General features: G+C 46.5%; 1 protein-coding gene across 1 annotated transcript in view; it reads right to left on the bottom strand.

The window, feature by feature from the left end:
* Positions 1-21,188: 21,188 nt before the first annotated feature.
* Positions 21,189-27,329, bottom strand: part of PRRT4 (proline rich transmembrane protein 4) — an 84,937-nt gene continuing 78,796 nt past the window's right edge. The window contains exon 3 of the mRNA XM_069765433.1: positions 21,189-23,796. Within this exon, the coding sequence (XP_069621534.1) occupies positions 21,884-23,796 (1,913 nt within the window). The 3' untranslated portion in view covers positions 21,189-21,883. The remainder of the gene's footprint in view (positions 23,797-27,329) is intronic.

A 27,329-nucleotide genomic window follows, 5' to 3' on the forward strand; every position in this document is an offset into this window, starting at 1 on the left:
CATTGGCTGGTGTTTTTCTCTGTGCAGCTAGCACTTCAGGGCAAAAACTAGCGGTGTTAGAGCCCAGGGTCAGCAGGAGGAGAAGAGGAGCAAAGTGTAGGCCGAAGCCTAGTTGAACCAATTTCAAAGGTAACCTTTAACCCCCCCTCAGGTGTTGCAAGGTACAAGAGCCACACCTTGTGCAGCATTAATGCTGCACAAGTAAAAGGTTGTTCTCTTCATTTTGCTCCTTGCACACGCTGAATAAAACACGTACACTATTTAGCCCATTATACTGTCAAACAGTAGTGGAGGCGTGACTTTTCTTTTGAAGAAGACGCAGCACAGGTGTCAAAATTTACACCTAGGTGCTGGGCGCAGACTCCTTACTGTTGTTATTTGCAGTACAGGAGAGTGCGCTCTTCTGTTATCCCTTGGCAATACCCTGTTAGTGCAGGCCGTCTTATGACCTCATTTCACGTTGGCCGGTGCGGTTAACGATGGCCATAAATCCCAGACCCACAGTGCCTTTCCATAAAGTCACAATGCGGTGCTGGGATTCGTGGCCTTGTGCAGTAAATATGTTCGCCGCTCACACATGTCCTTACACCTGCTTCAGACTGGGCGGCCGCAGCTGATCCCTTATTGCCTGCCACGGCCATGAGGCCGCACAGTCTGAAAAAGGCGGAAGGAGGGGAGTGAAGACAGGCGAACATATGCACTGCTCGTGCCCATCAATCACACCCTCGCAGTCAAAATATATGAGACAACGAGGGGCGTTGTGTCGGGCAGGGCGGACGCACAGGCACAGCCAGCCAACCAATGATGTCTGAAGACGGGCAGCGCTACCAAGGGGGGTGGTGCGTGTCATTAAAAAGGAAAGTCACACCTCAGGGACATTGTAATGGTCTCTAATGAGACACATTTTGTACGTGTTGAGTTCCACGTGGGCAAGGAGAAAAAGTCAGCCACCTTGTACAAATGCAGCAGTACTGCTGTACAAGGTGGCTGTTATACATAGAAACACCTGGGGGTGGGGGGCAGGCTCACTTCAATTTCAGTTCATGTGCCTGCGTGGCGTTTGCAGGTCACGTTGCCGGCTACACAGCAGGGGAACAGCTGGCGGTGCTGAACCCCACTAACACATTGGCTGGTGTTTTTCTCTGTGCAGCTAGCAATTCCGGGCAAAAACTAGCGTTGTTAGAGCCCAGGGTCAGCAGGAGGAGGAGAGGAGCAGAGTGTAGGCCGAAGCCAGCACTGGTGGCAGCTTTTGGTCAGTTTGCCAGCGTGGCTTGTGCTGGACACGATGCCGGCTACACAGCAGGGGAACAGCTGGCGGTGCTGAACCCCACTAACACATTGGCGGGTGTTTTTCTCTGTGCACCTAGCACTTCCAGGCTACAACTGGCGGTGTTATAGCCCAGGGTCAGCAGGAGGAGGAGAGGAGCAGAGTGTAGGCCGAAGCCTAGTTGAACCAATTTCAAAGGTAACCTTTAACCCCCCCTCAGGTGTTGCAAGGTACAAGAGCCACATCTTGTGCAGCATTAATGCTGCACAAGTAAAAGGTTGCTCTCTTAATTTTTCTCCTTGCACACGCTGAATAAAACACGTACACTATTTAGCCCATTCTACTGTAAAACAGTAGTGGAGGCGTGACTTTTCTTTTTAAAGAAAAGCAGCACAGGTGTCGAAAATAACACCTTGGTGCATGGGCGCAGCTTCCTGAGCGTTGTTATTTGCTGTACAGGAGTCTGCGCTCTTGTTATCACTTGGCCATGCGCTGTGAGTGCTTCCTGTCTTCTGACCTCATTTCATGTCGGCCGTTGCGGTTAGCGATGGACATGAATCCCAGACCCACTGTGTGTTTTCAAAAAATCACACTGCGTGGCTGGGATTCGTGGCCTTGTGCAGTAAATATGTTTGACGCTCACACATGTCCTTACACCTGCTTCAGACTGGGCGGCCTCATCTGATCCCTTATCGCATGCCGCGGCCATGAGGCCACCCAGTCTGAAGAAGGCGGAAGGAGATGAGTGAACACAGGCAAACATATGCACTGCACATGCCCATCAATCACACCCTCACTGTCCAAAAAAATAAGACACCGAGGGGCGTTGTTTCGAGCAGGGCAGACGCACAGGCGCAGCCAGCTAACCAATGATGTCAAAAGACGGGCAGCGCTAACAAGGGTGGTGCTGCGTATCATTAGAAAGGAAAGTCACACCTCAGGGACAGTGGAATGGTCTCAATGAGACACATTTAATACGTGTTTAAACGTGGGCAAGGAGAAAAAGTCAGCCACCTTGTACAAATGCAGCAGTACTGCTGTACAAGGTGGCTGTTATACATAGAAACACCTGGGGTTGGGGGGCAGGCTTCCTTCAATTTTAGTTCATGTGCCTGAGTGGCGTTTGCAGGACACGTTGCCAGCTACACAGCAGGGGAACAGCTGGCGTTGCTGAACCCCACTGACACATTGACTGGTGTTTTTCTCTGTGCAGCTCGCATGTCTGGGCAAAAACTGGCGGTGTTAGAGCCCAGGGTCAGCAGGAGGAGGAGAAGAGCAAAGTGTAGGCCGAAGCCTGCACTGGTGGCAGCTTTTGGTCGGTTGTGCCAGCGTGGCTTGTGCTGGACACGATGCCGGCTACACAGCAGGGGAACAGCTGGCGGTGCTGAACCCCACTAACACATTGGCTGTTGTTTTTCTCTGTGAAGCTCGCATTTCCGGGCAAAAATTAGCGGTGTTAGAGCCCAGGGTCAGCAGGAGGAGGAGAGGAGCAAAGTGTAGGCCGAAGCCTGCACTGGTGGCAGCTTTTGGTCGGTTGTGCCAGCGTGGCTTGTGCTGGACACGATGCCGGCTACACAGCAGGGGAACAGCTGGCGGTGCTGAACCCCACTAACACATTGGCTGTTGTTTTTCTCTGTGAAGCTCGCATTTCCGGGCAAAAACTAGCAGTGTTAGAGCCCAGGGTCAGCAGGAGGAGGAGAGGAGCAGAGTGTAGGCCGAAGCCTAGTTGAACCAATTTCAAAGGTAACCTTTAACCCCCCCTCAGGTGTTGCAAGGTACAAGAGCCACACCTTGTGCAGCATTAATGCTGCACAAGTAAAAGGTTGCTCTATTTAGTTTGCTCCTTGCACACGCTGAATAAAACACGTACACTATTTAGCCCATTATACTGTCTAACAGTAGTGGAGGCGTGACTTGTCTTTTTTTAAGGAGACGCAGCACAGGTGTCAAAATTTACACCTAGGTGCTGGGCGCAGATTCCTGAGCGTTGTTATTAGCTGTACAGGAGTCTGCGCTATTGTGATCCCTTGGCCATGCGCTGTGAGCGCTGCCTGTCTTCTCACCTCATTTCATGTTGGCCGTTGCGGTTAGCAATGGATATGAATCCCAGGCCCGCAGTGTGTTTTCAAAAAATCACACTGCGTGGCTGGGATTCGTCGCCTTGTGCAGTAAATATGTTTGCCGCTCACACATGTCCTTACACCTGCTTCAGACTGGGCGGCCTCAGCTGATCCCTTATCGCCTACCACGGCCAGGAGGCCGCACAGTCTGAAGAAGGCGGAAGGAGATGAGTTAAGACAGGCGAACATATGCACTGCACATGCCCATCAATCACACCCTCGCAGCCAAAATATATGAAACGAGGGGGGTTGTGTCGGGCAGGACGGACGCACAGGCACAGGCAGCCAACCAATGATGTCAGAAGACGGGCAGCGCTACCAAGGGGGGTGGTGCGTGTCATTAAAAAGGAAAGTCACACCTCAGGGACATTGTAATGGTCTGTAATGAGACACATATTTTACGTGTTTAATTCTACGTGGGCAAGGATAAAAAATCAGCCACCTTGTACAAATGCAGCAGTACTGCTGTACTAGGTGGCTGTTATACATAGAAACACCTGGGGGGTGGGGCCAGGTTCCCTTTAATTTCAGTTCATGTGCCTGCGTGGCGTTTGCAGGTCACGTTGCCGGCTACACAGCAGGGGAACAGCTGGCGTTGCTGAACCCCACTAACACATTGGCTGGTGTTTTTCTCTGTGCAGCTAGCACTTCCGGGCAAAAACTAGCGGTGTTTAAGCCCAGGGTCAGCAGGAGGAGGAGAGGAGCAGAGTGTAGGCCGAAGCCTGCACTGGTGGCAGCTTTTGTTCTGTTGTGCCAGCTGGCGGTGCTGAACCCCATTGACACATCAGCTAGTGTTTTTTCTGTGTAGACAACACTTCCAGGTGGCAACTGACAGTGTTGAAACCCAGGGAATCAAAGAGGAGCAGAGTGTAGGCCGAAGCCTGCAGTAGAGCAAGTTGAAAGGGAACCTTTAACCCCCCCCCAAGCATTTGTTGCTGAAAGAGCCATCTTGTACAGCAGTAATACTGCACATGGAAAATGGTGGCTCTGAAAATTATGCTCCTTGCAAACGCTGAAGTACACACTCATATAATGTGTTCCCTCACACTGTCAAACCGTCCCGGAAGTGGGACTTTCCTTTGTAATGTGACACAGCAAAGCCGTCATTCCAACCCCCTTGGTGCCGTGCGCCACCTCCTCAACGTTGTTTGGTTCTGTCACGGAGCCCGCGCTGTAATGTTATCCCTTGGCCATGCACAGTTAGCGGTGCCCGTCTTCTGACATCATGTAGGTGTCAGGCTGGCAGTGCCTGTGCGTCCAAGCTGCCCGAGATCCAACCTTGCAGTGTCATCTAATGTAGTCCCACTGCGGTCCAGGGATCCATGGGCATGCGCAGTGCATATCATCGCCTCTCACTCACCTCCTTCCTGCTTCTTCAGACTGTGCGGCGTCACGGCCGTGGCATGCTATTAGGGATCAGCTGACGCCGCCCAGTCTGAAGAAGCGTGAAGAAGGGGAGTGAGAGGCTAGTATATGCACTGCGCATGGCCATGGATACCAGGCCCACTGTGGGATCACATTAGACGACACTGCGAGGTGGGATTTCGAGCAGCGTGGACGCACAGGCGCAGCCAGGACGACAACAAATGATGTCAGAGGACGGGCAGCGCAAACTGTGCATGGCCAAGGGATAACATAACAGCGCAGGGTCCATGACGGAATCAAACAACGCTAAGGAGCCAGCGCACGGTGGCAAGGGGGTAGCAATGACGGCTGTGCTGCGTCACATTACAAAGGAAAGTCCCACCTCCGGGACGGTTGGACGGTGTGAGGGGACACATTACATGAGTGTGTAGTTCAGCGTTTGCAAGGAGCATAATTTCAAGAGCGACCTTTCCCTTGTGCAGTATTAGTGCTGCACATGGTGGCTCTTTCAGTAACAAACGCCTAGGGGGGGGGGGCGGGACAGGTCCCCTTACATTTTAGTTGTGCCAGCGTGGCGGTCGCATGACACGTTGCCGGATACACAGCTGGGGATCAGCTGACGTTACTGAACCCCAATAACAGAGGAGCGACTGTTGACTGTGCAGACAGCACTTCCAGGCACCAACTGGCGGTGTTAGAGCCCAGGGACAGCAGGAGGAGCAGATTGGAGGTATTGCCGCACACACAGCTGGGGATCAGCTGACGTTACTGAACCCCAATAACAGAGGAGCGACTGTTAACTGTGCACACAGCACTTCCAGGCACCAACTGGCGGTGTTAGAGCCCAGGGACAGCAGGAGGAGCAGATTGGAGGTATTGCCGCACACACAGCTGGGGATCAGCTGACGTTACTGAACCCCAATAACAGAGGAGCGACTGTTAACTGTGCACACAGCACTTCCAGGCACCAACTGGCGGTGTTAGAGCCCAGGGACAGCAGGAGGAGCAGATTGGAGGTATTGCCGCACACACAGCTGGGGATCAGCTGACGTTACTGAACCCCAATAACAGAGGAGCGACTGTTAACTGTGCACACTGCACTTCCAGGCACCAACTGGCGGTGTTAGAGCCCAGGGTCAGCAGGAGGAGCAGAGGAACAGAGTGTAGGCCGAAGCCTGATTGGAGCAAGTTGAAAGGGAACCTTTAACCCCCCCCCCCCAAGACGTTTGTAGCTGAAAGAGCCATCTTGTGCAGCACTAAGGATGCAAAAGGAAAAAGTTGCTCTTTTAATTATGCTCCTTGCAAACACTGAAGTAAACACTAAAAATGTGTCCCCTTATACCGTTCAACCGTCCCGGAGGTGCGAATTTCCTTCGTAATGGGACACAGCACAGCTGTCATTCCTATCCCCTTGGTGCCGTGCGCTGCCTCCTCAGCGTTGTTTTAAGCTGTCACAGAGCCTGCGCTGTTCTGTTAGCCCTTGGCCATGCCCAATTAGCGCTGCCTGTCTTCTGACATAATTTGGTGTCAGGCTGTCAGTGCCTGTGCGTCCACGCTGCTCCAGATCCCACCTCGCAGTCTCGTCTAACGTAATCCCACTGCGGGCCTTGGATCCATGGGCATGCACAGTGCATATACTCGAATCTCACTCCCCTCCTTCCCTCTTCTTCAGACTGTGCGGTGTCACGGCCGTGGCATGCTATTAGGGATCAGCTGACGGCGCACAGTCTAAAGAAGGCGGAGGGAAATGAGCGAGAGCCCGAGGGGAAGATATGCACTGCGCATGCCCATGGATCCCAGGCCCGCAGCGTGACTCAATCAGAAGACACTGCGAGGCGGGATCTCGGGCAGCACGGCCGCACAGGCGCAGCCAGCCTGACACCAAATTATGTCAGAAGACAGGCAGCGCAAATAGGGCATGCCCAAGGGATAACAGAACAGCGCAGGCTCCGTGACAGCTTAAAACAACGCTGAGGAGGCAGCGCATGGCACCAAGGGGGTAGGAATGACGGCTGTGCTGCGTCACATTACGAAGGAAAGTCCCAGCTCCGGGACGGTATAACGGTATCAGTGAACACATTTTATAAGTGTTAAGTTCTGCGTGTGCAAGGAGCTAAACCAAAAGAGCTACCTTTTCCTTGTGCAGCATTACTGCTGCACAAGATGGCTCTTTCAGGAACAAACGATGGGGGGGGGGACAGGTTCCCTTACATTTAGGTTGTTGTGCCAGCGTGGCGGTCGCAGGACACATTGCCAGCTACACAGCTGGGGATCAGCTGACGTTACTGAAACCCAATAACACTGGGTCGTATGTTTTTACTGTGCAGCCTGCACTTCTGAGCCGCAACTGGCGGTGTTGGAGCCCAGGAATAGCAGTTCAGGTGGTAGAAAGATGAACACAGCAGGAGACCTGGATGACACCCAATTACTTAATCAGGCAGAGGAGTGGCAAATTCCTGCGAGATCCAGGCCTGGTTCATTTTCAGGAAAGTAAGCCGGTCAATGTTATCGGAGGACAGTCGCATGCGACGGTCTGTTAGTACACCACCTGCGGCACTAAAGACACGTTCCGATAAGACACTAGCCGCAGGGCAAGCCAGCACCTCCAATGCATACTGGCTTAGCTCTGGCCATGTATCCAGCTTAGAGACCCAAAACTTGAACGGGGAAGAGCCGTCTGGGAGTACAGTAAGAGGGCAAGCCATGTAGTCTGTCACCATCTGACGGAACCGTTGCCTCCTGCTGACTGGAGCCGCCGGTGATGGTGTAGACATTTGGGGCGGGCACACAAAAGTGTGCCAGAGTTGTGCCATACTGGGCTTGCCTTGGGCAGAGGCACTGCTTCTGCTCCCTCTTTGGGCAGAGCCTCCCCCACTGCCTCGACGCACTGAGCTGCTTTGTAAAGCACTAGCAGCACTCCTCTCAGTTGGACAGGAGAAGATGATGGAATTCACCAGTGTGTCGTGGTACTCCCGCAATTTACGCTCCCGGGTCAACGCTGGGATGAGGTTTTGGACGTTGTCCCGGTAGCGAGGATCGAGGAGGGTGAACACCCAATAATCAGGCATGTTGAGAATGTGGTCGATGCGGCGGTCGTTTCTCAGGCACTGCAGCATGAAATCCACCATGTGCTGCAGAGTGCCAACTGGCCCAGAAACGCTGTCCCCTGCTTGAGACATGATCTCTGCCCGCTCGTCATCACCCCACCCTCGCTGTACACACTGACCACTGGACAATTGTGTCGCTCCCTCCTCTGGACGGAGCTCTTCCTCCTCCATTGACTCCTCCTCATCGTCCTCACAAATTGGCCCCTGCGTACCCCTTTGTGAGGAACCACGTGGCGCTGACTCTCCAGAAGCTTATGGAAAAGGTGACTCCTCATCCTCCACCTCTTCCACAACATCATCCCTTAACCCTTGCAAAGTTTGCTGAAGCAGGCAGATAAGGGGGACAGTCATGCTGACTAGTGCATCATCTGCTCTTGCCATCCGCGTGGAATAATCAAAAGGACGCAAAACCTGGCAGATGTCCTTCATAGTGGCCCACTCTGTGGTTGTGAAGTCTGATCGGCGCTGACTGTGACTTCTTTGCGCCTGATGCAGCTGGTACTCCATAACTGCTTGCTGCTGCTCACACAACCGCTCCAACATATGTAACGTGGAATTCCACTGGGTAGGTAGGTCACATATGATGCGGTGTTCCGGAAGGTGGAATCGGCGCTGCAGAGCAGCAATGCGGGATCTGGCCAAGCTGGAACGCCGCAAGTGAGCACACTCTAGGCGGACCTTGTGCAGCAGGGCATCAAGATCCGGATAGTCCCTCAGAAAACTCTGCACAACCAAATTGAGCACGTGCCAGACATGGGATGTGAGTGAGGTTGCCAAGGGCCAAAGCTGCCACCAGATTTCGGCCATTGTCACACACTACCATGCCTGGCTGGAGATTCGCTGGCAATAACCACACATCGCTCTCCTGCTTGATGGCATTCCAGAGCTCCTGCGCTGTGTGGCTTCGATTCCCCAATGAAACAAGTTTCAAGACGGCCTGCTGACGTTTGGCCACGGCTGTGCTCATGTCGGTCATAGGTAAACGTTCACGGGTCCATGTGGAGGTGGACTGTGACGGCTCCTGCAGAGTTGATTCTGAGGAACTTGTGTAAGAGGAGGAGTCAATGCGTACAGACTGGATTCCTGCAATCCTTGGAGTGGGCAGGACACGTCCTGCGCCACTCGCACGATCTGTACCTGGCTCAACAACATTAACCCAATGGGCAGTGAGGGAAACGTATCGCCCCTGTCCATGCTGACTGGTCCGCGCATCGGTGGTGAGGTGGACCTTGCTACTCATGCGTTCAGTAGCGCATGTTTTATGTTTCCCTCAACATGCCTGTGCAGGGCAGGGACAGCTTGCCTGCTGAAGTAAAAGCGGCTGGGCACCTTGTACTGTGGGACTGCCAATGCCATCAAGTCACGGAAGCTGTCAGTCTCCACCAGCCTGAACGAGAGCATTTCCAGGGACAACAGTTTGGCAATGCCTGCATTCAGAGCCTGTGCTCGGGGGTGGTTGGCCGAGAATGCCCGCCTTTTCTCCCATGCCTGTACTACCGATGGCTGTAGAGTAGACTGGGAGTGTGAGGATGACTGGGAAGGTGGTGCTGTGGGTGGAATTACACAAGGTCTCTGGACAACAGTGCCAGAGGTTCTTCCATGGCGATCCTGGGAGGAAGCCAAACCAGCTGTGCGTGAGCTGGAGGAAGAGGCAACACGAGCTGAAGAGGTGGTAGCTGCCGCTGTTGGTTGGCCTACATCTTCAGTCTGTTTCTGTAACTCCACCGCGTGCCTGGTCCGCACGTGTTTCCACATATTTGTGGTATTGAGGTTGCTGACATTTTTCCCTCTTTTTACTTTCTGATGACACAGCTTGCATTTGACAAAACAAATGTCATCTGCAACTGTGTCAAAAAAGGACCAGGCACTGCAAGTCTTGGGAGCGCCCTTTTTGGCTTTGGAAAGAGACAGGCTCCTAACGGGTGCCAAAGTGGAGGCTACAGGCTCCGCAGTCTTCCCCCTCCCTCTCCCTCTTTGGCCCGTAAGGTGAATCTCTTCCTCAGAGCTGCTCCCACCACCTTCCTGTTCCTCACGCCACGATGGGTCAACGACCTCATCATCTCCACTACCCTCTGCCACCAACTGCTCCTCCTGGGTAGTCTCGGCAGCACAGTACGCACCAGAAAGCGTCACCTGAGTTTCATCATCAGATGCGTACTGCGCTGTGGTCACCGGAGGCACTGGCCCACCCGCCTCTTCAGAGTCAGAGAGACAAAGCTGTTGGGCATCACTGCACACTGCCTCTTCTTCCATTTCTCCAATGCTGCTTGGCTGGCCCCCTGTTTCCAAGCCAAGAGATTCAGAGAACAGAAGTAGAGACGGCTCCTGTCCTGGGCTCTCTGACTGCCTGGCCAATTTGGCAGGTGGTGAAGAGACAGATGGCTGCTCTCCAGTGGTCTGTGCCTGAGAGGATGTGGCACTAACTGAAGTCGATGCCGAGGCGTTAGCTGCCATCCACCCGACAACGGCTTCAATTTGGTCTTCACGCAGCAGCGGTGCAGGGCGCTCTCCGACAAAGCTGCGCATGAAGGACTGCTCCCTGCTGAAACTGAGTGACGACGAGTCACCGGCGCCCGCAGCAGGCACAGAATCACCACGTCCTCTCCCTGCTCCGCGCCCACGTGCCTAAAGGTACCGTCACACTTAGCGACGCTGCAGCGATACCGACAACGATCCAGATCGCTGCAGCGTCGCTGTTTGGTCGCTGGAGAGCTGTCACACAGACAGCTCTCCAGCGACCAACGATCCCGAGGTCCCCGGTAACCAGGGTAAACATCGGGTAACTAAGCGCAGGGCCGCGCTTAGTAACCCGATGTTTACCCTGGTTACCAGCGTAAAAAAACAAACAGTACATACTTACATTCAGCTGTCTGTCCCTTGCCGTCTGGTTCCTGCACTGACTGCTGGCCGTAAAGTGAAAGTGAAAGCACAGCACAGCGGTGAGTCACACAGCGGTGACTCACCGCTGTGGCTGTGCTCTGCTTTCACTTTACGGCCAGCAGTCAGTGCAGGAACCAGACGGCAAGGGACAGACAGCTGAATGTAAGTATGTACTGTTTGTTTTTTTACGCTGGTAACCAGGGTAAACATCGGGTTACTAAGCGCGGCCCTGCGCTTAGTTACCCGATGTTTACCCTGGTTACCAGTGAAGACATCGCTGAATCGGTGTCACACACGCCGATTCAGCGATGTCTACGGGGAGTCCAGCGACGAAATAAAGTTCTGGACTTTCTTCCCCGACCAGCGATCTCCCAGCAGGCCTGATCGCTGCTGCCTGTCACACTGGACGATATCGCTAGCGAGGACGCTGCAACGTCACGGATCGCTAGCGATATCGTCTAGTGTGACAGTACCTTTACTCCCTGCCCTCTTCATCTTGGTTGACAGATAAAGATAAGCAGAAAAGTACTAAGGCCTTAGTGTGCTTATTCCTGAAATGCTCCTCCTAACAGGTGTAAGAAACACTAATGTTGTAAAGTGTGGACTAAACTTTATTATTTTTCAAATGTGGCCTACACAAGTGTTACGTTGTGTTTGGTGAACTTTACTTTTTTTTTTTTTGCAGATCGGGCTACAGAGCTAGTTTAAATCACACGGAGACCGTGCAGACAGCCGTAAACGGCGCTGCAAGGCCCAAAAAACCTCCTCTAGGTTATCCTATTTAGTGTTTTTCCACTATTTAGCTGGAGACGGGTGGAAAGACACTAATAGGGAATTTTTTTTTAAATTTTAAACAGGCTGCACTATTTGAAAAAAAGGAATTTTTTTTTCAAGGTATGAGGCAGTAACGCACCCTGAGCTGAATCCAACCGGCTATGGCTGCACACAGACTACAGGGCGAGCTGCGCACACACAGAGACCGTGCAGACAGCCGTAAACGGCGCTGCAAGGCCCAAAAAAAACCCTCTAGGTTAGCCTATGTAGTGTTTTTCCACAATTTAGCTGGAGACGGGTGGAAAAACACTAATAGGAATTTTTTTTTTTAAAGTTTAAACAGGCTGCACTATTTGAAAAAAAGTAAATTTTTTTTCAAGGTATGAGGCAGTAACGCACCCTGAGCTGAATCCAACCGGCTATGGCTGCACACAGACTACAGGGCGAGCTGCGCTCACACAGAGACCGTGCAGACAGCCGTAAACGGCGCTGCAAGGCCCAAAAAAACCCCTCTAGGTTATCCTATGTAGTGTTTTTCCACAATTTAGCTGGAGACGGGTGGAAAAACACTAATAGGAATTTTTTTTTTAAAATTTTAAACAAGCTGCACTATTTGAAAAAAAGGAAAATTTTTCTCAAGGTATGAGGCAGTAACGAACCCTGAGCTGAATCCAACCGGCTATGGCTGCACACAGACTACAGGGCAAGCTGGGCTCACACGGAGACCGTGCAGACAGCCGTAAACGGCGCTGCAAGGCCCAAAAACCCCCCTCTAGGTTATCCTATGTAGTGTTTTTCCACAATTTAGCTGGAGACGGGTGGAAAAACACTAATAGGAAATTTGAGAAAAAATGTGCAGCAGGCTGCACTATGAGCAAAAAAGGACAACTGTGTGAGGCAGTGTGAACCCCCCCTGAGCTGAATACAACCGGGTATATGGCTGCACACAGACTACAGAGTGAGCTGCACACACACACACACACAGAGACCTTGCAGAACGCTGTTAAAACAGCACTGCAAGGCAAGAGCAAGGTGAACAGTGAAGAACACACAGCGTTTTGCTAAATTAGCCTTTGGAAAGGAAAATAAAGCAATTAGCTATCTCAACTGGCCCTCAGTTAGAACACAGCGTCCTGTCCCTAACTGAAATCACAGCAGAGTGAGCGCAAAATGGCGGCAGCGTTTTTTATAGTGCAGAGTGACATCATTTCAGCAGCCAATCACAGCCTTGCCAGTACTTACATGCCCACCATGCTAAACAGGATGTGCCCACACTTCCAATCATTCCTCATTGGCTGCTGCGTTCAGTCTGAATTCTGGGAACTTCCGATTCCGGTATCCGATACGTGGGAAGTATCGGAATTCGGTATCGGAATTCCGATACCGCAAATATCGGCCGATACCCGATACTTGCGGTATCGGAATGCTCAACACTACTCATCACTACAAATTACCTTGTTCGAGAAGTTTTGAGGCTTGTCTCTGTACTGTTTTGCGTATCATAGGCAAGCTACTTTGTGGCATTTGTACAGTAATTGCTTTCTTGAAACGGCCACACCGCTAGATTTCAGAGAGTCCAGTATTCCAGCTGATGTTATTTTTGGGTTTTTCTTTGCATCCCGAACAATTTTCCTGGCAGTTGTGGACGACATTTTCGTTGGTCAACCTGACCGTGGTTTTGTTTTTACAGAGCCTCTGATTTCCCATTTGTTAATCACAATTTGAACGCTGCTGACTAGCATTATCAATTCCTTGGATATCTTTTTGTATCCCTTTCCTGTTTTATACAGTTCAACTACCTTTTCCCGTACATCCGTTGACAATTCTTTTGCTTTCCCCATGATTCACAATCCAGAAACATCAGTGGCTGGATGAAAGATGCAAGAGTCTGTCTGGATCCCAGAAACTCACTCAGCTTTTATGCACACACACTGATTTCAAGCAAACAGGTCACAGGTGAGGTTGTTGCCTTTAGTAGACATTTAAACCCATTTGTGTCAAATTCTGTGCATGTTATCAGGTCAAATCACCAGGGTATGTAAACTTTTGATCAGGGTCATTTGGATGTTTTGGGTTGTGATTATGATTTAAAAAGAGAAAATACAGTAGTTTAACAATAAATGGCTTCACCCAAACACTAACTGAGTGGAGAAAAAGTTTTGTTATTATTCATATTCTCTGAAAAAGGGTCAAGAAAACAAAAATTCTGACGGGGTATGCTTTTGAGCACAACTGTATATACTGACAGACAATGTGACACTTGGTATACATGTGGACTTCTTTTCACTAAGCATGTGACTTATGAGGGTAATTGCTTGCACCAGAAATTTATAGGAGCATCATAGCTAAAGGGGTGAACAGATTTGCACATGCAAATTTTTAGTTATTTGATTCCATGAATTTCATTTATGCTTATATTTTTCTAACTTCAATAACTTGCACTATTTAGTGCTGATGCATCACACACAAATCTGATTACAAAGATATTTAAACACAGGTTGCAATGTAAAAAAATTGGTAAAAAGCCAAGGGGATTTTGGGGTGAATACTTTCGCACACCACTGTATGTGTTCATTCACCAAACTGAAAAGTTTGTGAAGAACATGACACTTGTAGCTTGTCAGGGTTAGTACACATGGCTGTATTATTGCCTCATTTTTGGAGTAGTATTTTCTTCTGATAAAAAGGTGTTTCCTAATGTTGACTATCTCTGTAATAGTTATGTGAGCCTTTAGTGTAAGAATGGAAAGGAAGTATTAGTAGGGGTTACCAGTCTCTACTCAATCCACTTCATTACTTATAGAAGTGGTCCTGGACTATTGATGACTTGCCCACGATATAGGTCACCAATATCAATCGGGAACCTCACTGATAAGTTGATATTTTCATGGGTGATAGCTTCATGTAAAACATGTAAAGAGCCAATTATGCAAATTGTCTCTTCAGAGAGGAAGAGGACTAGAACTCTAGTGCCACCTATTGGAAGGTAGCAATCCTACAAGTCAATGTTGACCCTTTAACAAGCCTTGTCACATAACTTAGGATAATAGCCAAACCAGAATCTCAATTTACAGACACTGTTTCGAGGTACTGCCCCTCGTCAGTGTAAAGTGGAGATCTGGTTTGGCTGTGTGAGAGGCATCAGACCGTTATCCAAGAAGTATTGTTTCTCCATGCCGAGATGAGGAGACTTAAAGCCGCAATGCTCCTCTGGGTAATATGCTAATTATGCAAATTGTCTCTTCAGAGAGGAAGAGAGCTAGAACTCTAGTGCCACCTATGTAAAGAGCCAGGACAGTGCAGCTCTACACTGCTTAGTGGCCACTGCAGCTTCTATTCAAGTATATGGGACCTCATCTCTAGCTCTTGGGAGAAGCCACTAAGCAGTATATGGAGCTATGCTGTGTCGGTTCTGTACATTTACATCCAGCTGCCGCCGGAATAGATATCAGCTAATTGATGTGATACCAGTTGCGGAATTGATATTGATGAACTATTAGGATAGAATATGTCATCAATATGCTAGTCCTGGAAGCAATGGTAAAAAAACACATATACCCTAAAATGATTTCCAAAACATGGAACTGTCTAATAATACACTAGTGCTTCTCACTATTAGAATAACATCAAAAAGTTAATTTATTTCAGTTCTTCAATTCAGTTCTTAATGTTGATGATTATGGCTTAGAGCCAATGAAAACCCCAAAGTCATTATCTCAGTAAATTAGAATACTTTATAACACCTGTTTGAAAAATAATAATAATATAATAATAATGTTTATTTATATAGCGCCAACATATTCCGCAGCGCTTTACAAATTATAGAGGGGACTTGTACAGACAATAGACATTACAGCATAACAGAAATACAGTTCAAAACAGATACCAGGAGGAATGAGGGCCCTGCTCGCAAGCTTAAAAATGATTATAAAATCTGAAATGTTGGCCTACGGAAATGTATGTTCAGTAAATGCACTCAATACTTGGTCAGGGCTCCTTTTTGCATCAATTACTGCATCAATGCAGCGTGGCATGGAGGCCATCAGCCTGTAGTACTGCTGAGGTGTTATGGAAGCCCAGGTCGCTTTGATAGCAGCCTTCAGCTTGTCTGCATTGTTGGGTCTGGTGGCTCTCATCTTCCTCTTTACAATATCCCATAGATTCTCTATGGGGTTAAGGTCAGACGAGATTGCTGGCCAATCAAGCACAGTGATACTGTTGTTTGTAAACCAGGTATTGGTACTTTTTGAAATGTGGACAGGTGCCATGTCCTGCTGCAGAATGAAATTTCCATCTCCAAAAGTTTTTCGGCAGAGGGAAGCATGAAGTGCTCTAATATTTCCTGGTAGACGGCTGCACTGACTTTGGTCTTGATAAAACACAGTGGACCTACACCAGCAGATGACATGACTCCCCAAATCATCACTGATAGTGGAAACTTCACGGACCTCTCCACTCTTCCTCCAGACTCTGGGACCTTGATTTCCAAATGAAATGCAAAATGTACTTTCATCTAAAAACAACACCTTGGACCACTAAGCAACAGTCCAGTTCTTTTTCTCCTTGGCCCAGGTAGGATGCTTCTGGCGTTATCTATTGGTCATGAGACCATGATTTAGACCTCACGGTCGGAATGCAGGGGCTGCTAGCCATCCTGGGCTTCCAGGTATATCAACTATATGTCCTTTTAATGTTTCTACAATAAACGTGAAGCTTTATTCCTGACCATATGTCAGTGTGTGGTGGCTCTTGTAACAATGACTCCAGCAGCAGTCCACTCCTTGTGAATCTCCCCCAATTTTTGAATGACCTTTTCTTAATCCTTTCAAGGCTGTGGTCATCCCGGTTGCTTGTGCACCTATTTCTACCACACTTTTTCCTTCCACTCAACTTTCCATTATTATGCTTGGATACAGCACTCTGTGAACCGCCAGCTTCTTTAGCAATGACCTTTTGTGGCTTACCCTCCTTGTGGAGTGTGTCACTGACTGCCTTCTGGGCATTTAAGTCAGCAGTCTTCCCCATGATTGTGGAGCCTACTGAAACAGACTAAGAGACCTTTTTAAATGCTTAGTAAGCCTTTCCAGGTGTTTTTGTTAATTATTCTAATTTACTGAGATAATGACTTTTGAGTTTTCATTGGCTGTAAGCCATAATCATTAATATTAACAGAAATAAGAAGTGAGGTTTCTGGTGGACATTACGCCACAGCTTGTCATGAATTAGAAGAGCTGTGGCATCTCGTCCATTTTGGCGGAGCTGTTTAGGCGTTAGGCCTAAATTTTGAGACACTTCAAAGCTTTTACTCCAGAATTCTGGCCCCAAAACGTTTCTTACCCACTGGGGATGTCAGAACAACCAGAACCTTTACCTCAGTTGACAGTGTATAGGTAATAAAACTCAGTCTAACGGCTTTATTGTATACCGGGTTCAGTACACACTTCGCATACACACCACTCCTTTGTTGCTGTACATAACCTAAATTAATGTTGGAAAAATGAATATATCCTTTAAAAATGGAGCTATGCTGCAATCCCTTCATGTATCATTGACCTTGTAAAGAGCATCCGTAGCTTTGGGGAACATGCGAAGCTTTATAAGCCGCAGTCAAAGCCGTGTGTGTCATGCAATTACTGTTGTAGCAAATAAAGGCGTTCTGCTCCGGCTACAATAACACATTATAGCGCTGAGCTCGGGGAGACTAATGCAGTAATGTGGATGCAGATGCGCTGGAACCTGGCCTTTTATTCACAGCTGGTATCCGAAGTGCGGGGAACACTAAAGGGACTCATGCGCCAATTGCCAGCACACATTTCTCAGTTGCCAGGGTAACCTAGGGACCAGGATTTGTCCAGCCCTTGTATATAGTCTTCTGATTTAACTGTATCACTGCTTCATATTCCTGAGCTGGCACAGTGACAGCACCATGGTACGCTCACATCTACCGCTGGCATATAATGGCCTTACACCATTCATTGCTCTCTGACCAATCTGTGGTAACGTGGAGAATGCTTTCCAGACGTTGCTCTGATAGCATTTATATGATGTTTTCTGCCTTTACATTATGTTTTCTGCCAGGGTTTCTGGTCATTTTTGATGCTGCAGCTTTTTTTTTGGCTGATAGTAATGCGAACAGATTTTAACAGCATTTTTCAACCTAGTATCATTGAGGCTTCCTGCAGGTATAAAAGAGTCTGTCATCCTCAAAATTTAGTTATTGAAATATTTATAAAAAATCAGACCAAAAATGTACATTTTAATGCTGCAGATAAATTCTATCTGAATTTATAAATGAGGGCAGTTGGTATACCCTTAGTGTGGCCGGTGGCTTGGTGCACCATTACGTCCTCTGATTCGTATATCCTGTCCTGGTCTTGATTGACAGCGCGGCTTTCTCACAGCAAGTGCTACCTAAACTCAAACCCCTGGTCCTGTGCTTGCACACTGGAGAAACCTAGCAATGCACGCACAGCGTTGTCAGGCGTGCACTCCTGACAGTCTGTTTCCCACCTCTCTCTATACCCAGGAGTGTAGCGAGCGGCTTCAGAGCCGAGCAAGAGATCAAAATGTGCCCACCCTGACACTAAGCACACCGCTGGGCTCCTCTAGTGTCAGTGCGCACGCACGGTATTGAGGATCAAGCGCATACTATTACAAGCATTGTCGATAGTGATGAGTGAACATGCTGGGATAAGGTGTTATCTGAGCATGCTCAGGTGCTGAGTGTCTTCTGCATGCTCAAATATGTTAGTGTTCCAACGCCTGCTTGTCTCACAGCCGCGACTCATCCAGGGACAGCCATGAGACATGCATGCGCAGGGTCTTAAACATATTATTCAAGCACTGGGTTAGCACCTGAGCATGCTCGTATAACACCTTATCCGAACACATTTGCTCATCACAAACTGTCAATCAAGGCCAGGGCCAGTCCTGGTTATGTAAATCAGGAGGGTGTAACAGTGCAGAGCTGTGGATACACAAAGTGTGCATTCATGTGCGCTCATTTGCATATGGATTTAAAGTTATGATTTTTATAGGTGCTAAATTCACTATATACATTTTTAAGCAGCTCAATTTTCATTGTTGGTGGGTGATAGACTCCCTTTAAGTCTGAGCCTTTTTGGTGTTTTTGGCCTTTTACTTTGGTCGAATATTGAAAACAAGTGTTTCTAGGAACGCTATTTTAAAATTGTCCGCTATAAACAGGCTGCCAATCACCCGATGAACAAGCCAAATGTTTAAAGCAACACTCTGGTATTTTGTTTTATTTCACCCTGGACTGGTATAACTAATGTATTTTCCCTTCCTGTAATAAAATATTTACCAACCGTGGTCTTCTGCTCTTCTTGGCCCTGCTCCGGTCAGTCTTTTGCTAGTTGTGGTTAGCCATATCGCTACGATGTTGTGCAGAGCAGAAGTCACTCCACCATATAAGTGTATGACAGCCAAAACAAGGCTCTCACAGGCTGACACTGAGAGCTTGTGACTGGTAGCTTTGACTTCTGGTCACTTAGGAGGTGCGGTCAAAAGATGGCTGAACAGGACCAGAACGGTGGCAAAAAGAGAAGAACGCGGTGGTTAGTTAGTATTTCACTACGAGCTGGGAACAAACATTAGTGATCCCATTGCAGCAGTGAAATAAAAAAAAAACAGCAGTGCGGTCATTTAATAGCTGCTGTCCGCTAGTATAAAGGCACATTATGCCGCGGCAGGTGAATGGGGTTGCAACAAGTAACAAAAAATCGAAATGATTCTGAATTTTTGCAACTTCATTTTCAAGAACACTTTACATTGTGAGTTGCAATGTGACTACATTAACTTGCACAATGCTGTGATGCATACAGCGACCTTTGGCCATGTGACATGCGTCGCGGTCAAAATCTTAGAATCATAGAATGGTAGAGTTGGAAGAGACCTCCAGGGTCATCATGTGCAACCCCTATTCAATGCAGGATTCACTAAATAATCTCAGACAGATGTCTGTCCAGCCTCTGTTTGAAGACTTCCATTGAAGGAGAACTCACCACCTCTCGTGGCAGCCTGTTCCACTCATTGATCGCCCTCACAGTTGACATGTAGCTCCACGCCAAAGGGGAAATGTAATATTAGGTGGGGGACATTCTCAAGGCCCTGAATATGGCTTATAAATAACGGAACCATGAGCCCTGAAGTGGCATATGGAAATGGGAATGTCTTAGGTCTCATTCAGACTGTCGATTTTTGCGTATGAGTGCTATCTGTGACTTTCAAGGAGAGCACTCGTACCTATGATAGTCTATGGGGCCACTCACGTCCCATTTAGTTCCTCGGACTAGTGGTCCGTGGAAAATATTGGAGACGTCTGAGGGTCAGATCAATAATAGGTCTGTGAAAAAAAAAAAAAATCGAACTGCCTTGGTGAGACAACTCCTTTGGAAAATTATCTGCCACCGGCATCAGCTGAACTATTCTGGCTATTTTCACACTTTTTTTTCCACATTTCCACAATTTTGTCACATGAAATACACATTTTTGGAAAACATAAACGAAACCAAACAGTTTTTAAAAGTCACTTATAAAAGAAATGTTCTAAAAAATATTTTTTTTATCTTTTACTTTTGTTGTTGTTATATTGCAAGATCACATTAAAAATAGAAAAAAAAAACAATTTACATAATTTATCTTAATTTCAGGCTTTACATGACAAAAAAATGCAAATTTAACAAGTTTGTATGGACTTTTTCTATTTCCAACCTCAAGGCTTACATTAATCATTATAAAACATCTTCACATTTGAATATTTGTCAACCAGTTATCGTTTTTTTTTTTTCTTTTTTTTTTTCATCTTTAGCATAATAAACCTAACTAAAGAATTACAGTTCTTTAATATGCAACTGGCTCTTTTTAAAGGGACCAAAAGTAATTGGACAATTATTAACAAACTGTAAAACTTTGGGACACAAATTTTCATACAGTTCCCTAGTAAAAATATTACTAAATGGTTTTTTTTATCTGTTCTTAAGCTGCTGTGTCAGCTGGAGGTATACGATACTTTGTAAGGGCAGTCCCACAAGTCCAGATAATTCCGGTACCGGAATAATCGGTACCGGAATTATCCATGTCCGTGTGCCCGTGCGTTTCTGTGGCACATCAGTGTGGCACACGTGTGCCCACTGGGTACCACACGCACCGTGCAGGAGACCGCTAAAGTTTAGCGATGTCCCCTGCATCTGGTGCTGAAGCCGCGATTCATATCTTCTGTGCAGCAGCGTTTGCTGTAGAGAAGATACGAATATTCCTTTTTTTTTTTTGTTTCTCGTGTTTAACATAAAGATCCATGTCCCCACCCCCCTCCCACCCCCTGTGCGCCTGCCCGCTGTTCTTAAAATACTCACCCGGCTCCCTCGCTGGCTGGCGCTGCTTCCTGTCCTGGCCGCACCTTCTACTGTATGAACGGTCATTGGGGCCGCTCATTTACAGTAATGAATATGCAGCTCCGCCCCTATGGGAGGTGGAGCCGCATATTCATGACTGTAATGGGCGGTCCCACGTGACCGCTTATACAGTAGAAGATGCGGCCAGGACAGGAAGCAGCGCCAGCCAGCGAGGGAGCCGGGTGAGTATTTTAAGAACAGCGGGCGGGCGCACAGGGGGTAGGAGGGGGGTGGGGACATGGATCTTTATTGTAAACACGAGAAACAGAAAAAAAAAGGAATATTCATATCTTCTCTACAGCAAACGCTGCTGCAGAGAAGATATGAATCGCAGCTTCAGCACCAGTGGGGGGGACAGTGCTTACTGTAGCGCTGTCTCCTGCACGGCAAACGTCAGTGTCAGTGGCTCCGGTACGTGAGGAAACTGTCACCTCACGTACTGGAGCCACTGACGTGTGAAACCGGCCTAAGGGCATATATAACTGTGGCTTTAACAAACTGGTCCACACCCAAGAAGGGGGACTATAGAGTGCAAAAATCTAAAACACTATATCAACATGGCATCTACCATATATCTCCATATATACATTTTTTTTTTTTTATAAATGTGCCCCTTTGGAGTTTTTAACCCTGTATGTTTAAAATGCAGATAAGCAAATATGTCGAAAAGAAAGCATAATTTATTATTCTTACTGTTTAAAAAATAGTCTTTTAAAGATGGCAATTTAATGATTAAATATATAAAATACATAGAATGAAATCTAAATACATTTTTTCTTGATACTCTAGAATTTTTTAAAAGCACTCTCATATATAAGATACCAGTTATGACAACCACATCTGCCCCATAAATGTGCATCATATGTGAGATGTCTTCTTGACGCATTTTTTCCAGCCAGCATTAACAGGGTGCTTTTATATGTTTCTCTATTTCAATACTGCATTTCTTAATTTAATTTACAAGTCAATGGTATCACTGCAAACGCTTAAAGCATCAATGGGTCCAAAAACATCTATCAAGTCATCTCTTAGACTGCATCCTTGCTTAGCTGTAGTATCCAATGACTCCTGTGATGCTGGAGTCAATGTATGGTATACAGCTTTTGATTTGCAACTTGGCTCCTGCTTTCCTTCATGGTTGCAAGTTGAGGGAGCTACATGTTCGGCACTGGAACAAAGCACCAAGGATGATCCATCCAATGACATTTTACACAAAGAGCTAGTTGTGCTCTGCTCTCCCTTCCATACTCCTGGAGAGGAGGAAGTTGGTGTGTCATGCCTAGTGGTTGGCATAGGCTGTATTATAGGAAGTCCAGCTTCTACCTCAATGCAAGATGAAGTTCGATATAGTCCCCTATCGGAGGCCTTTTCCTTAAAGACACAGTCTTCCATTTGTGTAGAACTTTTTACCGTAAGAGACAAGCTACTGGACAAGGTGGTACCATGAAAGAGACTCTTGGGTATCAATGACTCGCTGAAAAGTGCCTCATCAATGCTACGTCTCAAGTTGATTGGAGATGGGGGTCGAAAATCAACAGTTGAGTCACTGTCTATTTGGACGCTAATATATGATGGTGTGTTGGAACCATGAGGAAGGCTTAAACCTTGAACCTCCAAGCTTTTGTTGCTGTGGTAAATTAAGCTCAAGTCCTCTCCATGACTTAGGCGTTTTTCCACTAGAGTGTAGAGTGGGAAGAATTCCGAGTCACTCCTAGCAATGGTGTCACAGACAAGCAGCTTTTCATGTTGAGAAGAAGCCCATTGATGATTGGTTTGTAAAATAGGTGCCTTCATTGTAACATGGCCAGGAGATAGGTGAAATATCTGTGTCCAGCAATTGGTTCTTCCAATCTCATTGGCACAAAAAATTGGGTAGGCTCCTATGAGTGCGAGAGGTAAACATATTCCAACTTCACAGAGACTTGAGCTTAACTGGAAAGCCCACCAAGGCCAAGGGCCAAAAACTATGGTACCACCGTAGCCCATGGCATACAGTACAGCATACAGCTGTAAGCCAGCATTCAAAATACCAAAGCAGGCAGACAAAAGAACAACGTGGGTTGCTCTGCACCAGTCTTTAAGATTCGCAAAAGGACATCCACCGATATATTCTGTAGGGGGAGCAGAACTTTTGAGGTCATAGATTTGTGTGCTTTGGGTTCTTGCAATGCAACAAAAGATGAAGAAAGCGAAAGACAGTATAACAGTGAATACAACGTAAAATCCTCTAGAAATGAGAAGAAGGAAGGGAAATTGCTGTAAAAGGTCAACAACTACAACTGCTCCTGCTGCAGAGATAAAGTGAAGTAATGCTGCAGTAGCTAAGAGGCAGAGTCGTGGAAAACTTGGAGATGAGTGTTGAAGGCGGCATCTTGAACATAGCAATAGGAATGCAATACTAAAACTTGAAGTCATACAGGGAAATGCTAAGTCATGCAGAAGTAAAGCTGTAAAAGCTGGGAGACGATCCTGGTGGCCATAGGCATCATAAAACAATGAAAAAGCTCGGCTGCTGCCTAATGCTATCAACAGCAGGTGTAAAAGTGAGAAATAAAAACCACCTGATGGGCATCTAAAGACAAGGCAAAAAATGGAAAGTAAAGCAAGTAGAGCCACTGAACCATATAGCCCAACCGAGCCATATACCAGGGCTTCCCAAGCAATGCCCCAGTCAGCTACCGATGTATTCCAGTCAGCATGCAGCGTAATGAAGATGGGTGGAGAAGAAAGAAGTGGAAGAGTTGGGTCAATATCATTCGGAGTTGGCCTTAGAGTCATGCTGAAATCGCATTTTTCTGCACCAGAGTGAGTGCAATCCCAAGAAACTGAATCTGTTGAGGATGGGGAGACATGTGAAATAAGATCAGCATCTGTGAAGAAAAAAAAGTAAATGGGTAAATATATATATATATATTATGAAGTATATCTGCATTTTCTTCATTTAAATCTCTTATGTGAAGTATACAAATCTTGAGAATACAATTTTTAAGGTGTCTCTGTTGACTACTGATGCTTGGAAACAAGATTCTGCATCTTTTTTCCCTTTTGTGCTACATTGCTCTATTGCAGAGCTATTCACATTTATTGCTTTTTTAAAGTAAGATGTGAAATTTCTGCTTGCAGCCCAAGTGCTTCTTCAGAGTGGTATCTGGGGGCATTCACTTCTCCCTCACAAACACTGTCAATCACAGCTCGGCAGCATCAGAGAGTGCTAGACTACTAGATCAACTGTCTATCTGAGATTGGAAGGGTCTAGGAGGAAGAGATGAATGCATACACCCTCAGAGAAGACTACGAAGAAACGTTCAAATGGACTGCAAGCAGAGATTTCACATATTGCTCTCCAAAAGCAACAAATGTGAATATATCCGCAAAGGAGCAAGCACAAACATGACGCAGTGCAAAGTGTGAAAAAGGCAGTATCAGGGGAGTTCAGGGATTTTTACAAACTTTGTTGAACAAGTGACACGTCTTTGTTTTTAGAAACAAGAAGCAGTTAAACGATGTGTAAAAGCCTGAACATATGAAGAGCATATTTTTTCTACAGAAATGCATGTTCATTCTTATGAACGTTTTCTGACACGTTTTTCAAGTAGCTTCACTTTTCTGACACTGGTGGATCCACCAATGTTTTTCTCGGCAGAGAAGCTTCAGGAAAAAGCCATCAGTCTTTTTCCTGAAGCTGGTTAGCTGGCGAGTTAGTTGTCCTATTTGCTGCCTCTGTTCGGAGGTCTGTTTTAATGATTTTAATTATAACAAGCGGAAGCCGCCTGAAGAATTAACATGCTACTTCTTTTAATTGCTTCACAGTTTCCTATCCCCGAAGCAGTTAAAACAAGTAGCAAGAGATTGAACATGTGCACAGCAATGTCGTTTTTACATTGCTGTGCATTATGTTCACTTTGGGGAAGCTTTTTCAGGCTGTCTCCAGACTTAAAGACGTTATGTACACTGACTTGAAGTTCAGTTTTTTTTTCCATAAGAAAAGCATGCCACTATAAATGACATACCACAAAAGGCCATTCAGATCTTATTTCCAGAATATGGCTCTGTCCGCATCCTTTGTCTCTCATTGCTATTACAGCTCACAATAAGTTAAAGAGTGGCTAGTTTGGCTCTCAAGAAAAATACACATTTTTTTCCTGAACAAACACTATTACTAATGAAGACTTAAGGGAAAATTTCCTGGTTTAGTGCAGTTTGTACCCTACATTAAGACAATCCCAAAGGGTCTTACTGACAACAATCCTCCTTGTCTGCCATGTTTCATATTAAAACTGCTGTGTTTATGTTCTACGTTACTGTAGAATTGACTGGATTTTCAACATGAAAACCTAGTTTTCTGCTCAATGTTTTTTTTTGTCTTGCAATTCCAATGTTACATGGCAGCCAAAACAAAATGTTCCCTTTCCATAAAGTAAAAAAAATCCAATAGGCACTATGAACAAAATGTATGTATATATATATATATATATATATATATATATATATATATATATATATATATATATACATATATATATGTGTATATATATATGTATATATATATATATATATATATATATACAAATGATTTTTGCCTGCTGTCTCCATTTTAATAAACTAAGTGCCCCCCCTATTTTTGATTTCCAGCCAATGTAAAGCAGACAGCTGTGGGCTTATATTACCAGGCTGGGAAGATCCATGGTTATTGGGACATTCCCAGCCTAAAAATACTATCCCGCAGGAGCCCCAGAATTGAAGCACTACATTAGATGCACCAATTCTGGCACTTTGCCTGGCTCTTCCCGATTGCCCTGGTGTGGTGGAAATCATGGTAATGGTATTTAGGATTGATACCAGCTGTGAAGACTCCCCCACACTATCCCTCGATCACCAATTTATTGAAGAAAACAAATTCCATGCAGGTCCGAAGTAATCCAATGAATCCAAAGTAGTCCAGAAAAGGACATATATAGCCACTCTCTCGTTCACCAATTTATTTCTCAAAATGTTGCCACACAGGTCCGATGTCGTCCACGTTCCAAGATCCTGTCTCCAGCGTCTGTGACTAGCATGAACATTCCTGTTATTCACAGGCGCCAGTTAGTGACATCAACACTCATCATTGTAGCAGGGTCTCGCTGAGTGCAGTGATACCTGGCTTCTCAGATGAGAGTTGTAGTCACTACCTGTGAATAGCAGGGACTGTACTGCTATTCACAGACGTTGGAAGCAGATTTGAGGAACGTGGACTACATTGGATCTGCTAGCCAACATTTTGGCTAATAAATTGGTGAACGAGGGAGGGTCTATTGTCTTTATTTCTGTCTTTTTATATTTTTTGGAAGGTAGCCTTTTCTGGACTACTTCGGATTTGCTGGATTACTTCAGACCTGAATGGAATTTTTTTTTTCCAATAAACTGGTGAACCTGTGATAGTGTGGAGAGTCTTTTTTTAAATAAAGTGTTTCCTTTTTATTACCGGGTTAGTAATGAGGGAGTCTGATAGTCACCTCTCCATTACTATCCCCAGGGGTTGATGGCAGATGTGATTTTTGACAAATCACAGTGGTCATCAAACCCAACTACCATTACCCTGATTGCCACTGCATCTCATGTGATGCGTTAATTCTGGAACAGCTGCTGGTTTATATTATTAGGTTGTGAAGGGCCCAATAACCATGGACCTACCCAGCCTGATAACATAACTCAGCTCCTGTCTGCTTATTTGAAAATTTAATAAAGTTATGTCTCTGCGCTACAAAGTGTGGATATAAGCAGTATTAGCTCTGATATATACCAGGGCGAGTATGACCCTATCGGGACTCCGTACACGAGCAAAGAGTGACGTCACACTATTATTATTATTATTATTATTTATTGTTATAGCGCCATTTATTCCATGTCGCTTTACATGTGAGGAGGGGTATACATAATGAAAACAAGTACAATAATCTTAAACAATACAAGTCATAACTGGTACAGGAGGAATGAGGACCCTGCCCGCGAGGGCTCACAATCTACAAGGGATGGGTGAGAATACAGTAGGTGAGGGTAGAGATGGTCATGTAGCGGTTTGGTCGATCGGTGGTAGCTGCAGGTTGTAGGCTTGTCTGAAGAGGTGGGTCTTCAGGTTCTTTTTGAAGGTTTCGATGGTAGGCGAGAGTCTGATGTGTTGTGGTAGAGGGTTCCAGAGTAGGGGTGATACGCGAGAGAAATCTTGTATACGATTGTGGGAAGAGGAGATAAGAGGGGAGTAGAGTAGGAGATCTTGTGAGGATCGGAGGTTGCGGGTAGGTAAGTACCGGGAGACGAGGTCACAGATGTATGGAGGAGACAGGTTGTGGATGGCTTTGTACGTCATGGTTAGGGTTTTGTAGTGGAGTCTCTGGGCAATGGGGAGCCAGTGAAGGGATTGACA

The sequence above is a fragment of the Ranitomeya imitator genome, chromosome 4 (assembly GCF_032444005.1).
Source record: "Ranitomeya imitator isolate aRanImi1 chromosome 4, aRanImi1.pri, whole genome shotgun sequence".
NCBI lineage: Eukaryota > Metazoa > Chordata > Amphibia > Anura > Dendrobatidae > Ranitomeya > Ranitomeya imitator.